At 41.6% G+C, this 20,373-nt stretch overlaps 1 protein-coding gene across 2 annotated transcripts in view; it reads right to left on the reverse strand.

Annotated features, from left to right (window-relative positions):
• Positions 1 to 12,301: 12,301 nt before the first annotated feature.
• Positions 12,302 to 20,373, reverse strand: part of prkar1b (protein kinase, cAMP-dependent, regulatory, type I, beta) — a 66,031-nt gene continuing 57,959 nt past the window's right edge. For both annotated transcript variants that reach the window (XM_006791445.3, XM_006791446.3), the window contains 2 exons: positions 16,109 to 16,190; positions 12,302 to 14,735 (listed from right to left, as the gene is read on the reverse strand). In XM_006791445.3, coding sequence (XP_006791508.1) covers positions 14,563 to 14,735; positions 16,109 to 16,190 — 255 coding nt within the window. In that variant the 3' untranslated portion in view covers positions 12,302 to 14,562. The remainder of the gene's footprint in view (positions 14,736 to 16,108; positions 16,191 to 20,373) is intronic.

Consider the following 20,373-nt stretch of genomic DNA (forward strand, 5'->3'; position numbering starts at 1 on the left):
GGTCTGGGAGAAAAGCCCCAAGGGCCTGATAAAGGAGACATACCTGCAGGAGCAGAGACGCGGACAGACTGCTTGCACACACATTATCACCCAGAGGTGACAATCAGCAGGGAGGCATAGGTCAGCCGACCAGGTGGTCTGCCGACCACCTTGTCCATTTAACTGGATCAATACAGCGCGAGGCGAGCCAGAGGGCACGGTGGCTGGAAAAGTTGCACAGAGAAAGCGCCGCAGCAGATGGTGGAGTAATTAATGAAACAATTTTAATAGGCCTGTGAAGCTCGTGTTAAGATGGCACGGGTGCTATTAAACGAATCAAATATTTTTAAAAGAAAAGTCCCTCTGCTAAAGCAGTTTACGTGACATCTCGCTCAAACTGCATTAATCATTCATTTCTCATCTGGTGGTGCTACAAGAGAATTAAACTTTATGATTCATTGGCAACGTGACTAAGACCAGCCGGTGACAGCCGGGTTCATCCTGACTCCTGTGTGGTCATGATTACATCACACGCCAGCCTCCCAGCACCGATAGATACTCTCACTCATATTTTTGACTTTAATGACTCATGTGACTCATGCATGTTTGGTTTTTTTAAGTCTACATTTGGCTTCCTTATGGGAAAGCAAGAGTCAGGTGTGAGATAACAGGACACAAAGTACAAGGGAGTAGTTGTCCGTCTATCAGAACAGGTGAGTAGAAAGTGAGAATGAAGCACTGCTGTGTTTATTTTGTGTTTTGGAGACGGTTTATGGTGTGTTGAGCAAGATTAATGCGGAGAACCAAAATCTGGAGTTTTGACCCACAGATGTAGGAAGCAGATGGAGAGGATGGTACAAGTGGTGAAAGATGGATCAGGGTAAAACTCAAGCAGAACTAAGCAGACAGAGGGAGCAAAGTCTTCATGCTTTAGGGGAAAAAACAATATCAAAACAACAAGATCTGAAAATATTCTCTCATTCCTGCCCCTCCTGCATGAGCTATTTAGACATCATGTTTACTGGCAACTGAGGCATGTGTACCTAACAACATTAACCCCATTAAATCCCTTTATGGATGCTGTTGCACAGTAAATTGAGCCATAAAGACTCTGCGGAGAGGATTCTCTGAGTGAGGTGATGACTCCCGTTTTGCCTCTGGGCCACACATAGTTCCCAGTGAGAGACACATAGGAAAAAGGAGAGACTTTTACTGGGAATGCGGTAGATATGAGCTGTGAGGCCTTTGGGGAATTGAAGTGTGGCTCCGTCTGGATGAACTGTCTGTTTAACTCATTTACGTGAAGGCTAGAGGTGATCATTTGTGAATGCCTGAGCTTATTATTTTATCATTATCTTTCAAGCTGTGACACGATTTTTCTAAACATGAGCTGAGTGTAATTTAAAAAAAATCTATTAAAATCACTTAAAAATGTCAAAAATTTGCAAATCCTGTATGATATTTATTTAAATTTAGCATTTTAACCGTATTATAAAAAAACAATTACTGGTCATTCTGCTGGACATTCCTGTGGATGTGGGTGTAGACATTGCCAATGGCACATAACCTCCCCAGCAACATTATGCACACCATCATATCTTAAAAATTATGAACAGCTCAAGGAACACAAAAAAGTCATCCAGGCATAAAGCAGGCTTCCAAACTCTTCAGATGGCCCCCAAAACTGAGAAACTGTGGGATCTGCCCTATCAACAGACACCTGAGTCAGCTATTTTAGCAACACAGGCCCACATGCAAAATATTAGTCAGGTGGTCTTGAATAATCAGCCCCCATGTTATCTTAAAATCTTCATAGTACCATATCACCTCAACAGGGCTCTTTGCTCTCAGACTGCTGGTTTAATTGTGGTTCCTGGGATATTTAAAAATAGGATGGGACGCCGATCTTCAGCTTTTAGGCCTCTCTTCTGTGGAATCAGCTCCCAGATTGGATTTTGGAGACAAACTGCTTTTAAGATTAGGCTTAAAACGTTCCTTTTTGACAACGCTTATAGTTGGGGCTGGATCAGGTGACCCTGAATCCTCCCTTAGTTGTGCTGCATTAGGCAAAGGCTGCTGGGGGCTTCACATGGAGTGTTTCTTCTTCACTCACCTTTTTCACTCACTGTCTTTATTCACCACTCTGTATCATTATTAACCTCTGGCTCGTTTCTCTAGCATCTTTTATCCTGTCTCCTGAATCCAGCCCCCAACCGATTGTGGCAGATGTCTGCCCCTCCCTGAGCCTGGTTCCGACAGAGTTTTCTTCCTGTTAAAAAAGTGTTTTTCCTTTCCACTGTCAAGTGCTTGCTCAAAGTGGGATCTCCTGGTTGTTGGGGATTTCTGTGTATGTTGCAGGGTTTCTACCTTTCAATATAAAGCACCTTGAGAAAATGGCTGTTTTCTAATTTGAATATAGAGCGTTCCTATTTGATTTGGTTTTCTTAACAAAAATACTGCACTGGAGTCTAGATGCATTTCAATCACTGTCACATTTCCATCTTTCACACTCCACTAACACTTAGAAAAATGGTTATAATTCAGGATAATACAGGAGACCCCATGAGGTCAGAACTGCAGATCTTTATAATAATATCCTTTCATTAGAATGGTATAAATCAGATTTGCTCAAAGTACAAGAGTCACGTGTTACAGCAGCAAAAGTGTTGCATGCTCATTATCAACAAAACAAAGAATCTCACACTTTGGTGCAGAACCATAAAAAGAGAGAGCAAGACAATAGAAACTTTGCACACTGATAGCTGCACATTCGTGACAGTCCACCGGCACCCCCGTTCTATAACACCTCATAATGTCAAAGACCAATGTGAATTGCCTTGCAACAGAGAAACAAACATAGATCCCAATGTCTCCCCCCCACCCCCACCCCAGCACCGCCCAGCCATATCATGAGCACGCATGAGTCACGGACACAAGGAGCAGGCCCTTTGCAAACTACAGACAGATCTCCTCCCTCTTCCACAGGGTAAAATTAGGCTCTTCAAACTAAAGCCCAAACCAGCTCATCAGAGTCCATGATGACAAAGTTGATGCCATTAGCGGGTTGAGTCTTGATGTTTTTAGTGCGGAGCTGTGTGTTATTTGACACACACTCTTGTAATACACCTATTAGAAGAAGCAGTAACATTTATGGTTAGGTTACTCATGTAGACGTACGCTCACACGGGCCAAGCAATTCAGGTGAAATTTCCCAGGAGCAAAGGTGCATTCCAGAGCCTGGTAGCAATATAGATTGGGCTTGGAAATTATCCAGAGCAGAGGGCATATCCAGGGCAACCTCTGCGCACATAAGCAAGCAGTGGCGCAGAGCGTGCACGCACACATGTACGCTTGCTGCTTGTTCAACTGAATATTAAACAGCGGAGGGAGGCACGGTATGGCAGCCATACTTAAAACTGGTCCCAGACGCAGCTGTTCTTTTATATGGATGATTACTGGCAACGATTTACAGGACTTCATCTCTCTAACATGCATAGAGCTACCCCAGCACCCCTCAGGAGCCCATTTCCTTGTGTGTAGCCTTTTCAGATGGCAGGGCTGTTTCATAAGCCACAACTTTAAGCAAACTGACACTCTCTGGGTAAAAAAAAAAAAAATGCCATATGCACACATAAACGCAGAAATCCGGTGGTACAAGGTATGCGAGGCAAACTTCCAGCTGGAACACATTATACATTACAGCAGCACACTTCAGTTGTTAAGAGACCGCGGCATCCTTTCTGTGTGATCTCCAGATCTGTCAAACTGAGGTCTGCTCTTCTCATAAGTCTCTCTCTTTTTTTGTATTCTGTACTTCTTGATGAAAGTAATCATCAGAGAGCTAGAAATAGGTGGTCGGTGTGAAAGAGAAATGGCACAGAAGAGAGAAAAGACTGGGAACACATTGGAAGAAGGTGTGTGTGTGTGTGTGTGTGTGTGTGTGTGTGTGTGTGTGTGTGTGTGTGTGTGTGTGTGTGTGTGTGTGTGTGTGTGTGTGTGTGTGTGTGTTTGCAGATTGCTTGCAGACTCAGCATCCACACGAAGGGTTTAACCCTGCACTACTGTGGTCAGTGATGGACTCCTGACCACAGCAGTGCAGAGGGAAGTCTCAGACAGCAAACCACAGCTCCAGATGTGAAGAAAGGAAATCCCATTTAGAAGCAAAAGCACTCAGGTATGAGAATTCTCTCATGCAGTCGATGGTGTGCTTGGGAGCACCTGCAGTGCATTCACTGATTTCCTCAAATGGACAGACAGAGGAGACATGAAGCAATCCGTGCACAAGTTCCTACATGCAGTTCCTCCGTTCCCCCTGTCCTAGCTCATTTTCCCCTTAAACACTACCTCTTTATGCTCTACGAATGAGAGAAAAAAACACTCTCTTTCTGCACGCACACACACACACTGAAAGCAGGGGACTTCCAGCTACTAAGAAATAGCACTGTAATTGCCGGTGCTCTGTTGTCTATCAAGACCTGACCTTTTCAACATGTGTGTGCCGTGGTGGGAGCGGTGGGAACTGGCGAGGAGGAAGATAGGGGTCTCCCCGACGCTGTGGTGGTCTGACCCAATCCCCCTCCCCTCTTTTGACTTCAGCTCCCCCCAAAAATCTGGGATCTCCCACTGTGGCCACATGTGCGAATTTGGAGTCTAGAGAGGAGGACATGACTAACACACACACCATCAAGGTCCTGCCACGGAGTGGGGGGCATTAAAGGCAGGACGAGGCGATGTGGAAAGGACAGCAAAAGACAGACCTGCCCTGTCTCCCTGGGGTCCCAAGGGGGGGATGTAGGAAAACTGGAGGTCTGTGCGACATTATAGTAGCAGAAGTGTTAGCTTTCTGTCGGTGCCAATGGGAAAAGAGTGGACCAGTATTGCCTTTCATGACTCTGGCTCTGGAATAACAGCATTAAAGAATGAAACATATACAATGACATACTCATAATAAACACTAGAATAGATGGGATTATGCACCAGTAGTGAGCAGAAAAACACGGCTTTAAGTTGCAGAGAGAAGTCATCAAAACAAATATAAAGAAACTGATATCTTCATAGATGAGCCTTATCTAAAAAACTAATAAAAACCATGTTAAAGGTTAAATGGCTCGCTCGCAAGCAAAAGGACAAGTCATCTTTACATCACTACATGACAGACTAGCTCAGCTCTCAGAGGGGCTGCACAAAGCTGTCCTCAGAGATGCATTAGGAGACTATAAGCTCATAATTACTCCAATTGGCATGTCAGTGGGGGCTTTCACTTTACCCTTCCTTCTCAGTGTCTTTCAGTGGCCATGGGCAGTCACGCTGTAGGGACCGTGAGATGAGGGGGCTCTAGTGGTGGTTGTGATGATGGTGGTGATATATGGGATTAAGGTGAGATTTGTCTGCTTGACTCGAGTGACACTAGACATCTGTGACAGAGCTGAAGACTTGGATGGAAATAGGAGAGCGAGTGTAAGGGGACAGAGGAGTGGATGGGTTTGAAGGAAAGAAAATGGTAAAACTTTGTAATACGCCCCACGACTAAGGGTGCAATCCCCAGTGATTAAATGGAATTATCTCAAATTTATTAATTATCTACAAAGACTTAAAGATAAATACATTGGAATTTACAGGAAACAAAGAAAAAAATTACACTGTAAAATATTTTAAAGTAAATTTAATTACTGCAGATTTACTGAACAGTAAGGACTGTTCTTCCTTTGCAACTTACACGAAATATCGAACACAATCAAAATTTGCAGGCCTACGTGACCTCATCATTTTACTTTAATACTGTCAGTAAATTTAAGTACAGCACAAGGAAATTTAACCAGTGTTTAATTTCATGGTAATTTTATAGAAAAAATACATTTCCTCACCTCACATTGTTAATATACTGTACTTTTGAGGGCACTTATATTATTGAGTGGATTAATCTTACCTTTACACATCTTTGTGTAATATTCAATATGTTGATGTGCACAATGGATCGCTTTTCCTTTTCCCTCCACTTTTTAGTTTTGTTTGAACAGTGATTGTGAACTGTTAAAAAAATAAGTTAGACTTGGCTCCCTCATTTTAATGTCACATAGGCCTGCAGACTTTGATGGTATTTATTTTTTCTTGTAAGTTACAAAGACAGAACTGTTCTTACTGTTCTTTAAATTTACTGTGCTTAAATGTATTTACTCTGTACTTAATTCTTATTTCTTTGTTTCCTGTTAAAACCTGACTTCATACGCCCTTATTCCAGCGTACCCACCTTTAAGCATTTGTAAATAAATATAATTACAGTAATTTTAAATAAAATGCACTGAAATTCCATTTCATTACAAGGGGAATTACGTCCTTAGTCACAGGCTCTGTCATAAAGTGTTACCCGAAAAAACAAATCCACCAAAAGAATCCTCTGGATTAGAGGATGATTAAAGCCAGTTATGGCTCCCGGTTGCTTTACGATGCTCATCGGCCGCAGCTCCGTTGTCTGGAGTGTGCCCGAGATTTTCCTCAACACCATGCAATTCTTCTGGCAACCACACCTAACTGAGCAATGAAAGCGCTTTACCTCCAGGAGAGAAGCCCTACCCAGTTTATGAGCCATACCGTGAAGCTGTTTCACATGCATCGTGGTAACGATTAACAGTAGTTAAATGGAAGCCCCCTACCCCAAAGAGCTCCCTGCTAGATGCTCTGCAAACAGCATTGTAGCTGCTTTTAAAAAATAATTACAGCAGGTTTTGGCTCTTTTATTGTTGTTGTTATTAATCAAGGCCATAAAACTAGTACCGGCCCCGATCCAACACCAACCTTGGGAACAAAAAAGGAATTGTGATGGAAAAAATAAGCTAGCAGGACCCATGTTTCGTTTCTTTCTTGGCATTCTTACTGCCTATACTGAAGACTGATACAGTGGCCCAAGTTTGAGTGTGTGCATATATGCATATTTTGCAGGTTGTTGTATGATGTAGAACTCGAATTAGGAAGATAACATTTTTTGGTGCCCGAACCTTTGATGACAGCCCACACTGTCATTATGGTAGACAGACCAGAACCATAATAACGCCTCTCCTCTTCCTCCTTTACTACAGGAATCAAGATGAAGTGTCAAAATCCCGAGGCAGTCAGATCACAACAAACCGATTATCAACAGGAAGTGGCTCCATTATGGGCTTACAGATAGGAGAGAGTGGTGGTCTCTTGTTACAGCTCTAGCTTCAAATCCACACATTCCTCGAGGGTTTAGAGAGAGCTGGGTCACCCCCTGAGCTGGGTCCTGCAGGGTTTTAGGGAGTCGCCCTCCACTCTCAAGGTGCTACCTCGGGCCTGGGGCATTTTTCAGCTGGGACAAATGAACGGATACAGAGCGCCCGAGGAGGAGTTGGAGAGGTGTTGATGTTTAAGGGCAGCCTGACAATCAAGAGATTTGACAGCCTATTCGTTGTGATTTTGCGCACCTGCAGAGACCTTCTGCTGTGCAAAGTCCCATTTACTAAACCCTGGCACATGTTTGTTCATGGGGAGCATGTCACATCTAATTGAGACATTGTAGATACACAGTCTATGGTCCAATGTCTACAAGATGCTTTTAAGTGTGGAGCAAACCATTAATCATCTAAATGTCTCAAAGATCTACAGTAGTAGCGCACACAAGAGTGGGCTTTTAATACACTTACCCTAACAGCTCAACAGGGACTTTTTTTTTTTTGCTCAATGCATTTCTCTATGTTCCTAATGTGATTAGAAGCAACTCTGACTACTTTTATGACCTGCACTTAAAACCCTAATGAATGCTCTGAGAGTAGGAGTCACACAAAAAAAAAGAAAAGCGAACACTTGAGACAATTGCTGAGCTGCCTCCTCAGGGAATGACTTGAGCAATGAAGTCAAGAGATGGATTGTGCTGTGTTGGGATCAATGTGGGCAGGAGATTGCAGAGTCATGTGCACGAGGGAATATCTCACTCAGAAAAATGCTACCGACTCCTACTTTTTTTTCCTTCCCTTGCAAAATGTCGGGAGAACATTTTAGTCTTTTGTTTGTTTTTTCTACACGCCGTTTCAGAGGCGAGTCACAGAAGGGTTCATAGGCTGGGAATAGCTTTGAAATTGAGGCCAAAACGGAGGCTAGTTGGGGAGGCCTGGTCTCAGTGTTGGTACATGTATACATGTGAATTATTTACTTGTCGTCCACCAGGAAATGAGGAACGATAACAAGCTTGGGAAAGAAATACAGAAAAACAAACAGATGGTATCACGTCACCTCCTTCATTTTGTTTTTCTCCCTTTTCTTCTTTTCTTTTGTCTCCTCCGAGGGTCAAATTAAAAGACGAACATAATTCGAAAGTAAATAATTCCAGGCAATTATGCCTGACTCAGACCTGTTAGTTTTTACAGCAGAGATGGTTGATTTGCTCATTTTAACACACGTATAAAAATGCGTGTTAAAATGAGTGTGTTTTTTTTTAAAGGAGGCTTTTCTTATGTCTCTCTTTCTGTGAATTGTTGTTTCACCTGTTCAGTGTCTTCCTGTCTGTTTTCACAGCACTGTGCGCAGTCCTCTGAAAATTTAAGTACAGCCCAAGATTCAGGCCTTTCCTTAAGTACCTTAGGCAGCAAAAAGCTGAAGTAACTGCTTTCTGAATGACTTTATCAGTGTGTTACATCATTGTGGAAGAAATTTGGCCCACTGTAATAAGTATATGTGGAACCATGATAAATAATATCTCAGTTGCTAAAATTTATAAAACTAGACTAGACTCTAGTTTACATACAAGTAGGCATGAACCCTTTTGTGTTTATCTGACAGGGATCATTAAATACCCCAGTAGACCATAACAAAATAATATGGCCGTTGCCCAGACACTTCACTCCTCATGATTCCTCCCACACTTTCCACTCTCATCTCAGGTGGAAGGGGTTAAGGAGGAAGAGAACAGTTTGCAAGGAAACTGAGGAGAGACCGAGGCTGTATAGCTTAAGAAATGGGAAGATTAAAGGTGTAGGGGAATATTATAACTTTGTAAGAAATTGCATCAAGTCTTGTTGCTGCAGAGGGAGCACTAAAAGGTCTGATCATGTACGTTGCCTATAGTTGCTTTGTCATTTAATTTATATGCCCCCTGGTCACCACATCCTTTCAAGGTTTGAAGCGCCAGCCTTGTGATTGGCAGAGTACCTGCTCTACCTTCTGAGCTAAAGCTGCCCACCCTTTGACACCGGAACAAAGACGAGTAATCAGTACAGGTTCACTGTGTGTAATACAGGCCCTAGTTGTTGCGTCTCACAATGCGACACAGATTGAGTCCAAAATTGTTTGAGGGACATTTTGTTTTGCTGTGGTAACACACTCAGCGTACAACAACTGCTGCTGTTTAACTTAAGCAGGCCTTGTGATGATCTCCTGACCCAATTTTTAACTCTTTTCTCCTTCTACCCCCCTCTCATCCTTTCAATCCCATCAGCTTCACTATTGCTCAGTCACCTGTGACCAGGCCTGGGCAGTGACCTTTGACCTCAGAAAGCCATGATTAGCGCTGAGAATTAGAGCAGCAGAAGCAGTGGTGGAGAAGGGAGGGAACTAGGCAGAGATGGGATGCCTCTGAACTGAGAATTTCAGCTCAACCAGGCTGAACCCTGCCCTGGAGCAGACAGGTCGCCACACCCAATATTTCTAGACAGCTGTGTATGAAAGGGCGCTGGTCATTAGCGCCAGCGGTTGGGGGTTGATTTATTTTTTTCCACCAGGATGTGGGGATCGTAGAGGAGAGACAAATCAGTGGAGGTTGGTAGGCATTTTAATTAGCCTGAATCTCCCCAATGAGGGGGATAGAGCGGAGAGGAGATGGCATCTATGGGAACCCGGCGCAACAAGCCAGGAAACAAAAGAGAGAGAATCAGGGAGGCGTTGTGAGCAGAGGGGCTGTTGCGGTCAAATACCCTGGGGCCAGAGTCACTGTGCCAGATCTAAATATGCACCACCAAATAAAACATGCTCTCCTGGGAGCATGGGATGCAGCAAATAAACATCCAAACATGCACACACACATACCAAATGCCTCCAGGCCATGTTATCTTGTAAATTTTTGGCAATCATTAAATAAAACTTGGAATTTGGGGGAGGGATTCACTTAAGAAGTCATCCTGTAATGAGGAGACGGCATGTTTCCATGGTGGGATAAATTCTTTCACATTTATGTCAGTAAATCTCAATGGACTTTAATCGGGAGTGAGTAGAAAGTCTGTTACAAGCTGTCAGTGAAGCTGGCCCAGGATTTCTTTACTTTCCACTTCCACCTCCTGCATGTTCACCATCTGCTCCACCTCCACGGTTATTCTCCACATCTTGTCTGATTCCTGTAACCCAACCTCCCCAACTCACTAAGCATCAACTGCTGGTCAGCTAAGGATTCTGCAAACATACATGCACGGTAGGAGCAGCTAGTTATATCTTGTAGCAAATTCAGATAAAAATGGATGGAGGCAGTAGAAGTAATGGTGCAACTGGGGTCATGTATCCAGTCATACTTTCCTTGTCTGATGGACCATTTCCCTCTTGTTGTGCTTAGAAAAAGAGAGGCAGGTTTAAAACTTGGCAGTAGCGGGAAAAAACAGAGTAGCTGTTACCAAAAGATTAACTGAACCAAATAATCACGTGATCTGCTGTGTTTAAACATTAAAAGATTTAACAGACATATACTGGGAATAAATCTGATTCACCGTTTAGCTATTTTTGCAGGATCGCTGTACAAAAGAGAGAGAGAGAAAAAAAGCGAAATTTTAATTGCAGGTTGTGGACTGAGTGGTAATGGACAGATGGGGTTTTTTTTCCCTTATCGGATTCAGTGTGAAAACAGATTAGCTCGTGGAAATGTCATCGTTAGTGTTACAAAGTTGGAGTTTTATGATAGATTATGACATAATAAAAGCATAAAGGAAAACCAAACACAGCGACCTAAATTAAAAGTCAGTAAAGGAGTGTGTGTACGTGTTAGCACCTTCTTATTTTGCCCCTGGAAGAACGAAGCGTTATCAAAGTTTCATCTTGCTGCTCATGTGACGGTGCCAAGTTCTGCCCTTAACTGGCCCACCCAGAATGCCCGCTAATGGCCGTGCTTAATCAAAAACTCTGGCCACACACACACACACACACACACACAGAGTCCACGCTGACAGCTTTTATTTTGCTCATTTTGGTGTAACTAGTTTTAATGTCGCTGCTTCTTTGGTAGACATGAACTTGGAGCATGTTTGACTGAACAAACCCCGTTCAAGGTCCACTCACTTGCTTATTTTAGAGTTTTAAAGCGTTTGACATGTTTTTGCTCATTTGTCATGTAGATGAATGGTGACATGCAGGCTCAGCGCCTGTTTTTTTCCCCCAACTGCTTTCAGTTAAAAGAGTGCATGATGGCTAAAAGAAATGAAGTTTAGAAATTTTTGTTTTTAATTTTTGGAAATAACATTTTGTCTAACCTGTACAATTACACGTAGACTTTAATTTAGGCATCTATACTGATACTATACTGTAGATCTATACTGTGAGCTATAGTGTAGGTTTAGTTTGAACTCCATCCTCATTAGGAAGCCCAAACAACATTTATATTAAACCTGTCATCCAAAAAAAAAGTCAGCAGTGTTAAAATAATGGATCCAAACCGCACAACAGTGAGTTTGGTCTAAAAGCAACCTGAAGACCTGCCGCTGAGGATGAGTGTCAGAAAATGTCGAGCACTACACGCAAGGAGCTGCACTTACAATCAAGACTGAAGGCAAAGGGTTGCTTCGCGGAGGTACAAACCCCGACTTCGCTCAAGTTCATGTGCGTTACTGCGTATTGTCAAAGTGAAGAAGGTGTATGGGTCAGTGTGTGTATATGTGTGGGGAGGGGGCGGCTATTAAACTCGATGTCAGTGAGTCGGGGGCACATTCCTTAGTTGATTTAGTGGGCATTAAGATGAAGAGGAATGTGTCAAAGCTGCGGAGGCTTTAAGTCCACTGTGATGTAAACTGGCTGGGAGGAGCTCGGAGTTTTGACAGGCTGGCCTGACGGATGACTGACACTTGGCTTAATGTGAGAAGGATGGAGAGCAGAGACGAGCGGAGGGAGCCAGATGGAGGCCGAAAAGGAGATTAGGTACCTGCGGGAATAAATATGAAAAGTGTGATTGAGGGTGACAGTTAGTAGCTTCGGGAAAGAAAAAGGAAGATTAACAAAGATGGAACATTTAGAGGAGGTATAGATAAAAAGAAAGGGAACTGAGATCTGGGATAAAAGGGCAAAAATATAGAGGAAAAAAAAGTCCCACAGAAAGGAAGAAAAGAATGAGTCAAATCAGAGAGATTTCAGAAGCTTTTCTTTATTTGTTCAAGATGGTTTAAAAAAAAAAGATACAGAGAGAGAGAATACAGAAAGTTTTTTTTTTTTTTTTTTACAACATCAGTTGTTGGGTCAGTTGTGCAACTTTGACAGATTACAGCAGATCAAAGGAAAGCAACAGTTTGTATATATTCATATATCGTAACTTTTTTCAGTCAGAAGACAGAACTGATGTCTTAAAAACACCTAAATCAAGCTGCTGTATGGTACAAACTCTAAAAGTGGTGCAAAAGTTTTCATCTAGCAAACAATGAACAAAATCAGCTTAAAAAAAACATCAGGTAAGACGTGTGTGTGTGTTGAAAATGTATTTAGTCCTGAGACAGTGCACGCATATACAGTGTGGGTGTGTGTGTCATGTTAGTGTGTTTATAACTGTGTTTGTCTGCTTTGAGAATATCAAGGTGGGGAAAAAGCAACTTGTCAGTTATTTTGACACAACATACCACATTGTAAAATCTTAGGGGATAAACTTTGGTGATTTCCTACATTTTTCTTATTTTATTGGCAACAATAGATTCACTAACAAGTATTGTTTGTGTATCAAAAGCTTCGGTTAATTCCTCTGTGCCACCGAGCTCCATTATCACTGAAAAACTAAAGGACATCACTGAGCTGCACTGCTGAACTGACGAAACGTTCCTCGTGACAACCACTGTAGTAGGTTTGATGCTTGTATGTGACAAAGTAATGACATGACAACACGCGGATAATAAGACACTTCAGCCTTTGAGCAAGATGAACAAACTAAGGAAAACGAGGATTTGAAGGGATAAAGCGATAAATCATCTGTTCCCAGGAACCACATACCTGGCACTGGAAATGCAACTTCTAAAACCAACGTAGTTATAACATTTAATAACACAAAACTTTGATATGATGAAAAGGCTAAGTAAAAAAATGTTGTGAGCAAATTTTTCCAGAAACACAGTGAAAGTAAGTGCCATCAATAGTGCACGGAGCTGTTGCTAAACAAACTATGGTCTAAATATATTTGTTCACTCATCCATAGATGCTTTGCCATGAGGTAAGTCTGGGTGTGCTTTGTGATTTTGTGACAATCATACCTTGTTTGAATGAATTGTTAAATGAACTTTGTAAGCACTCATTTTCCCATTTTGTTCATGCACTTGTTCAGATGTTGAGTTTTCCAGATGCAGGAAGACCGTTTGTTCGGACTGCGTAGAGGTGTCGAATAAACCAGTGGAGGACAGTGATAAGCTAGTGGACTGGTCTCTTATTACTCTTATGCAGAATGAGAGCTTAGAGGCAAATGTGCTTCCAAAAGTGCCTTCAGTCGCCAATAATCAAAAGATCCGACAACTCATCAGGTGACACAGAGGCAGTTTTGCACAGATATGAATACAGGTGTGCCTTGAAATGTTATTTTCCTGTGTTTTGTGTGCTTTGGATGACTAAGGTTTTACATGCGTTTGATACACACACAATACTTTCAGCAGTGTTTGTTTTGGTGTTTCGATAAAAGAAATATACAGAATACCAACAAAGTTAGAATTTAACTCAATTAGGCCTCGAACAGCCTCCGAACTCAATAAAAGGTAAAAGCTCAAGAAGCGTTGAAAATGAATACAACAGCAAGTAATTTAATTTTCTTCATACCTTTAACAGCTACATTTTAGGGAACAGAGATCTGTGCAGTGCATATCTGATTCAGTGTAGAAATGGAAACACGCACCTCCAGAAATAAAAAAGGCAAACCGCAGCCAGCGTGCAACCAAATCTGGTCCGTCTTCCTCCCCCGCCGTACGTAAACATGACTTTACTTCCTTCTTATTTCCTGAAATTATCCGTACCCTCCTGTTAACGAATGAAAGTGCAAACGCCATTTTCTGTCAGTCTTGAAGCATGCATCGTATACAGCCGACACACTGTATGCATGATTCATTTACAATATGAAACAAGATAAATAATCTCTGCCCTCTGTTTGATTTTTCTTTTTTTTTTTCTTTTTTAAAACACCCCTGCATGTTGTTTTTGACATAAAGCTACGTGACAGCACAGAATCAAGTCAAAGTGCACAAGGTCAAAAGAGAGAAACGCGCAAAATGGAAAAAGGCAGGAAATGAGCGCCCCAAATCTGGGCATGTAAAACCCATATCCTTCACCCTGCATCCTCACCCCTTTCCCACCCACTGACCAAAACTCTGATGCTGATGTTGCACACCCCTGCTGGTGGGGCCCAGATGGTGGAGGGGGCACATGTCACACAGTGAGAGAGATAAAGCTGTTGTATCTCTGGATGTTCCTCTTGAGGATTTCGGAGCAAGGACCCAGCACGCGCTCAAAGCGTGGCCGATCCAGCTTCACACACTTGAGGGGACCCCGGGCGACTACGGTGGCGGCCCTGGGACGGTTCAGCAGCAGGGCAATTTCACCTGGATGAGAGAGAATAATCAGCACGTTGCCCCAAATTTTCACCTCAAACATTAAATACAAACAGTATGAGAAATGGGGCAAAAGGCCCTAAATCAGTGCAGTTAAGTGACAAATTAAAAGAAAGTTAGTTAAACATAGAGAGCAGATGCACCAACATTTCATTTACAGCTAACTGCGATGATCTTTAAACCCAAAAAAGGCATGTCTTATTTTTTGCACCTGATATTGAAACGTGATTTTAAAAACCAGCATATTTTGTAAATCACCAGTAAAACAAACCACACCTAACAGCACTATTTGGGGATTGTGCTCGTACACTATTTTACCCTGTTTAGTCAAGCTGACCCTTTAAAATACTAGCGAGTATTGTGTTTTAGTAAAAAGCAACTGCTAATAAGACTTTTTACAACTAAACTAAAAATAAAAATTTAACTTTTGGAAAAAAAACTGAAATGAATTTATAAACTTGGAAAACAAACTAAAACAAAACAGAAATATATCCTGATCCTGTTTGTTAGTTTGGTAAAATCTGATCAAAACTTGGTTCAATTTACTGATTTATTTATCTAGATGACTACAAGACTGTGAGTCAACTGCTTTCAAAGGTTCTGTTTTTCATGTAATAACTGTACTGTAGTTTTCCTAAATTTTGCCTCTGACATATGCCCTCAACTTAATAATAATTAATAGAGACTAAAACTAAGACTGAACTAATAAAAACGAAACTAAAATTAAATATTTTAAAACAATAAAAATACCTACCCCTCAGCGTTCTAGTGGACACACCTATGGTATTAATTTAATAATCCTAGACAACTTCCTTCTTAAGTTATCTTATCCACAAGACTTGCAGTGACCTTGACTTCTGACCTTTAGGTTGAGGTCACTCAATATCAATTTGAAGCTCCTATGTTGCCTTGTTCTCGAGTTATCGCATTCACAAACTTGGGTTACCACGCTGCATGCCATGCAGGGTGACGACAACGGCCCATCAGCCTTTTACAGCTGAGGGGTAAAAACGAAACCGACACGAGAATTTTCACTCTGGAAACTAACTGAAACTGAATTAAAAGCAAAAAAAAAAAAAAGACTAATTAAAACTATAATAAGTCTGGTTCAGAATGATTCATCTTCTCATAGCGTGTTTATTTACCATATCTTTAAAAAACTGTTTGTGACACCATAAAAAAAAAAGCAGTAAGCAATGTGACTTGTGTTTGATCTTCTAGATCACTGTGTACTGTCTTCATTGATGTTTATTGACTTCTACTAGCAAAATTTGTATTTAAGATATTTATTAAAAAGTGTTATATAAACCAAGTTTAGTCTCACAAACGTATGTGGTGCAAAGAAGCAGCAGGGACACACTTACCAAAATAATCAGAAGGTCCAAGGCGTCCCACCTCCACATACTCCTCAATGTCAGACCTGCGCTGGAGAACAGAGGCGATTCCCTAACACAGAAAAGAAAAGGAAAAAAGTTTAGAGCTGCAGGAAAAAAGGTTGAGAGGGAGAGGAAGGATTGTGTGTGAAGAAGGGAAAGATGATGGAAGAAGGGGAGGAGGAGGAGGGGTCTGGAGGGGGCTATTTAACGAGGAACTGAAAATCATCAGGAGGATTAAGCCGAAGAGAAATTCCTTTGCTTCATAAGAACACAGGTGCACAGGATTTAGTCCACTTTGCTGTGGGATGGACACCTGTTGTGTGGGACAGCAGAAACAAAACAAAACAAAAAAAAGAAAAAGAAGAAGAAACACACTCTCATGTATCCCAAAATTGCATGCGATACAAAAACTGATTGGTTCTGCATTATTTCCTCCAGAGTGTAATAAATACAAACATCTAAGCCCTTTAGAGGCTGAACTGATTCCTCCTCCATCACATAATCCCCTTTATCAGCATCCAGCCATTAAATGGAAACAACTGCGTTGTCCAAGAGTGAGAGTTCTCCAAAACACAGTCCTTAAATGACCTCAGAAAACCGAAGCGCTTTTGTGTACACAAACAAAAAGAAAGCTCAAATAGCATGTTGCTAATGGTCTGCTTTACATCTGCAAGTGCACACAACCACGCAATGTTAAATAAGAAGATAGAAGAAGACTCAAATGCTCACTCTCACATTCGGAAAATGTAAATTTTCACATATACAGCTGATAGCTGCTGGAGAGACTGACCGCCAACGGCTGGCTGAGTGTTTGTGAGTCATCTAAAAAGTATAAGGGAGGAAATTTGATTTCCATTCACTTTGCCCAACAGATGATAACAGTTTATGCTGTCACATCTTGCAGCTGTTGACAAAATTGTGTGTGTGAGTGAGCATATGTTTGAATATTTATCTTAGCACATAAACCAGAACACGCGTGTTCAAAGCTGCGCCTGATGACACGGGCGTATATTCACATTAAAGTGCAGCTGCCACCTTTTGCCGTGCACATATATTGGGAGATATTTATTTTCTGGACCTTCACTTGTACTCACAAGCTGCTGTAATTGGTAGTAGGTAAAAGAAAATCAGTAGAAACTTCCCAGCTTGTCTTGGATCGCTTCATATAACAGACCTGACGGTTCCAACGCTCTCCCTCTCCGTTTCTAATCCTTCTCTGCTCTCTCCTCCTTGTGCCGACTAGGCTAATAATGCTAAATATGAATATAATGAGCCTTAATGAGAACCTCAAAACTGCCAGCTACTCATTGCGGCCACACAAAGGTAATACTGTATTTCAGAGAAAGGGATGTGTGTGTCGATTTAGTGGGTTTGTGCTAGAAATGAGCTGTGGAGGAGTGGAGGGATACTGTCCAAGTAAGTGGAGAACACCGTGAGAGCGCCACTTCCAAGTAATACCTGGCCAAACCGTGGCGTGATGTTGTTTTATCTCTGGAGACAGGTCTTCTAACCAAATTAAAATAAAGCAGGGATATTGTAGGTCATGGAGGCTGAAGGTGATGTTCGTAAGTAGTTGTGTAGCCACCAAAAATTAGGATTATGATCCACGTGGTATAGCGGTCCATTCTCATTCCCAGGGATTAAGAAAGTGTAGTTGTGTCAAAGCCGCTTTGTCTATGAGACACTCACATCTGATTAACAACATTGTAGGATGAGAACTTGTTGGATCAACAGCAAGACTGGTGGTACTTTACGCTCCTCTACTGAAATTATTAAGTATTTGACATGTGCTGCCTACTTTATATCGCTGGCTGCTAAACTAAAACTACATTTTGGGTGTCAGATATTCTTAAAAAGAAAACCTACAACTGATCTGAGACCCTTGTTTTTTTCATTGAAACACTGAGGTTTTATAACATTTTTGCTTTTAGTGCACTCAGTTTTTTGGAAACAAGCTTACTTCTGCCAAAATTAAAAGATATTCGTCCTTCAAAAATTATAGGAGCAGCCTTTGATGATGACCCTATCAAACTTGGCCTTACTCCTTACTGCGCAAAGTTATTTACTGCTTACTGTGGAAGTCCCGTCCAAAATAAACAGCAAAAGCAGATCCTGGTTTGAACTTGTACGTCGCTATGGGCAAATGTCTTAACAGTTTAAGCTCTTAATGATATATTTTCTTTCCTGTTGTAGTCGTGCACTTTCACTGAACTTTGAAGTAAAGAATGTGATTCAATCAATCAAAGCTACTGGAAAGTGCTTATGCTTACTTATTTAATTATAATCGCTTCACTGCTAAATCAAATGTATCTGATTAGACATATTGATAAATAAAAGAGTAGCCATTGCGTGGAGGTAAGTATTCCTGTCTGCCGCTCTGAATCCTAATGCTGTGGCAGGCTGCGGCTCATCTCCTCATGGGCATGCAGCATAGGAAAAGCTGGTGCTTCACAGTTTGCCTTTGTGGTTGACTAAAATGCTGCTATGTGACCAAGTTGGCTTTCATGGCACATTAACCTCTATGACATTTAAGCCACATTGTGCACATGTATAAAGATGACGAGGGTTTGTAGACTGCAGCGTATACAGCCACACCATCTACACAAAGAATTGCATTAGCAGAATTAGCTCTATTGGGCTTTTTACATCTTAAAAGGCCCTTTTAGCAAATTTATTTTACATATTTACATTTATGCTGATCACAGTTCTTTTTATATTGTAAAAAAAAACTTTTCAGTTGTTAAACACTTTGTAACACTGCAAGAAAAGTGCTACATAAATAATCACATTTCTTTTTTGTCTGTTGTTATACTCTGCCTAATGAACACTTTTCTCGTCTTAACACCCCCATCGGTTTTCATCTAACCATTAACCATTTTACAAAAAACAGCAACCACAACTGTCATTACAGAGATAAGAGTATTAAGATAAACTGCTAGTGTTTCAGCCCACAGATATCTGATGTTTTCATCTTTTTGATATTTTTCTTCTCTCCAATGGAGCGTAAGTAGAGTGACTAATAGGTCGCTTGTATCTCCATTGTTAGTCTTGTTTCCACTGCACTTTTTGTCACGTTTTGTTGAAACTTCCATCTCTGCAAATTCGCTCGCAAATTTCGAGTGTTGTGGTTTGAGAGCCCAAAACCGTAAGATGTGAATGGAGATGAGGTCCACAATGAGGTGGACGAGGCACAGACGCGAGTGTTTACAACCAGTGGGTTCCTCTTCTTTCTATTCATGTCCAAACAAAGTGTGTGAGACAGTGCAGCGCTGCCAGTACAGTAGTTCACTGGTGAACAGGCCTCATCCAGTGTGGTCCCGATAACCATCTCACACTGTACCACCCCAAGGGTAGCGCTCTGCTCCACAGATATTTTGTTTTATAAACATCAGAGAGCCTCCCCTACCCGACTCAGGGAGACTGAGACCGGTAACAATAAAAGACAGCAGACGAGGTCAGCCAGAGCGAGAAACACTAACAGAGAATATGAATGAATGAACATGAATACAAACAAGTAGTAGAGAGACAAAGAAAGGATTCGTGTGAGCCACTTTCAGCCCTCAACTCAAATAAGAAGTATCAGATGATTTTTGGACGTATTTTAAGGACCGGTCACAGTTGCATCCATTTCTGTGTATACACACTTTAAACAAACATGCCACACAGAAAGTGCACCAGCTTGTAGTGACAAGTTAAAATGTAGCATCTTGCATGAAAGAAATGACAACAATTTGAACATGCTCGCAGAAAGAGAGGCGCAGCCAGAAATGGAGAAAGGTGATATCCCGACTCTGCCTGTTCATGAGACCACCCAGCATCAGCAGAGTCTGCACCTTCTCATTCAAACGCCAGCACACACGCACAGATCACTTGCTCAACATACGGTAGGACAACAGTATTTCTCACAAGATTTGCATCTAACAGCCTGAGGGGCTCTTATTTGAACATAAAATGACTCAAAATGGTTCAAATCTAATGAGACCCGTTAATCTTTACCTGTTTGTTTTCACTCAGATCAACCGCACTGATCTTCATTCTATAAAAGCAATATTAAACTCCATTAGCTAAATTGCATTTCAGCAAAAAACAAGCAGGTTACACGCGAGTACCGGGAGATATTCTGCAGACAATCCACAGAGGATATGCCATCTGTGGGACCCACAGGAAACCTGTAAACTCCTGAGAAATTATTCGTTCTGTGTGTGGTCAGAGAACAAATGGGAGACGTCCATTTACACTGATGACTGGAAGAT

Source organism: Neolamprologus brichardi, chromosome 4 (genome assembly GCF_056152115.1).
Source record: "Neolamprologus brichardi isolate AB-2024 chromosome 4, ASM5615211v1, whole genome shotgun sequence".
NCBI classification, from domain to species: Eukaryota; Metazoa; Chordata; class Actinopteri; order Cichliformes; family Cichlidae; genus Neolamprologus; species Neolamprologus brichardi.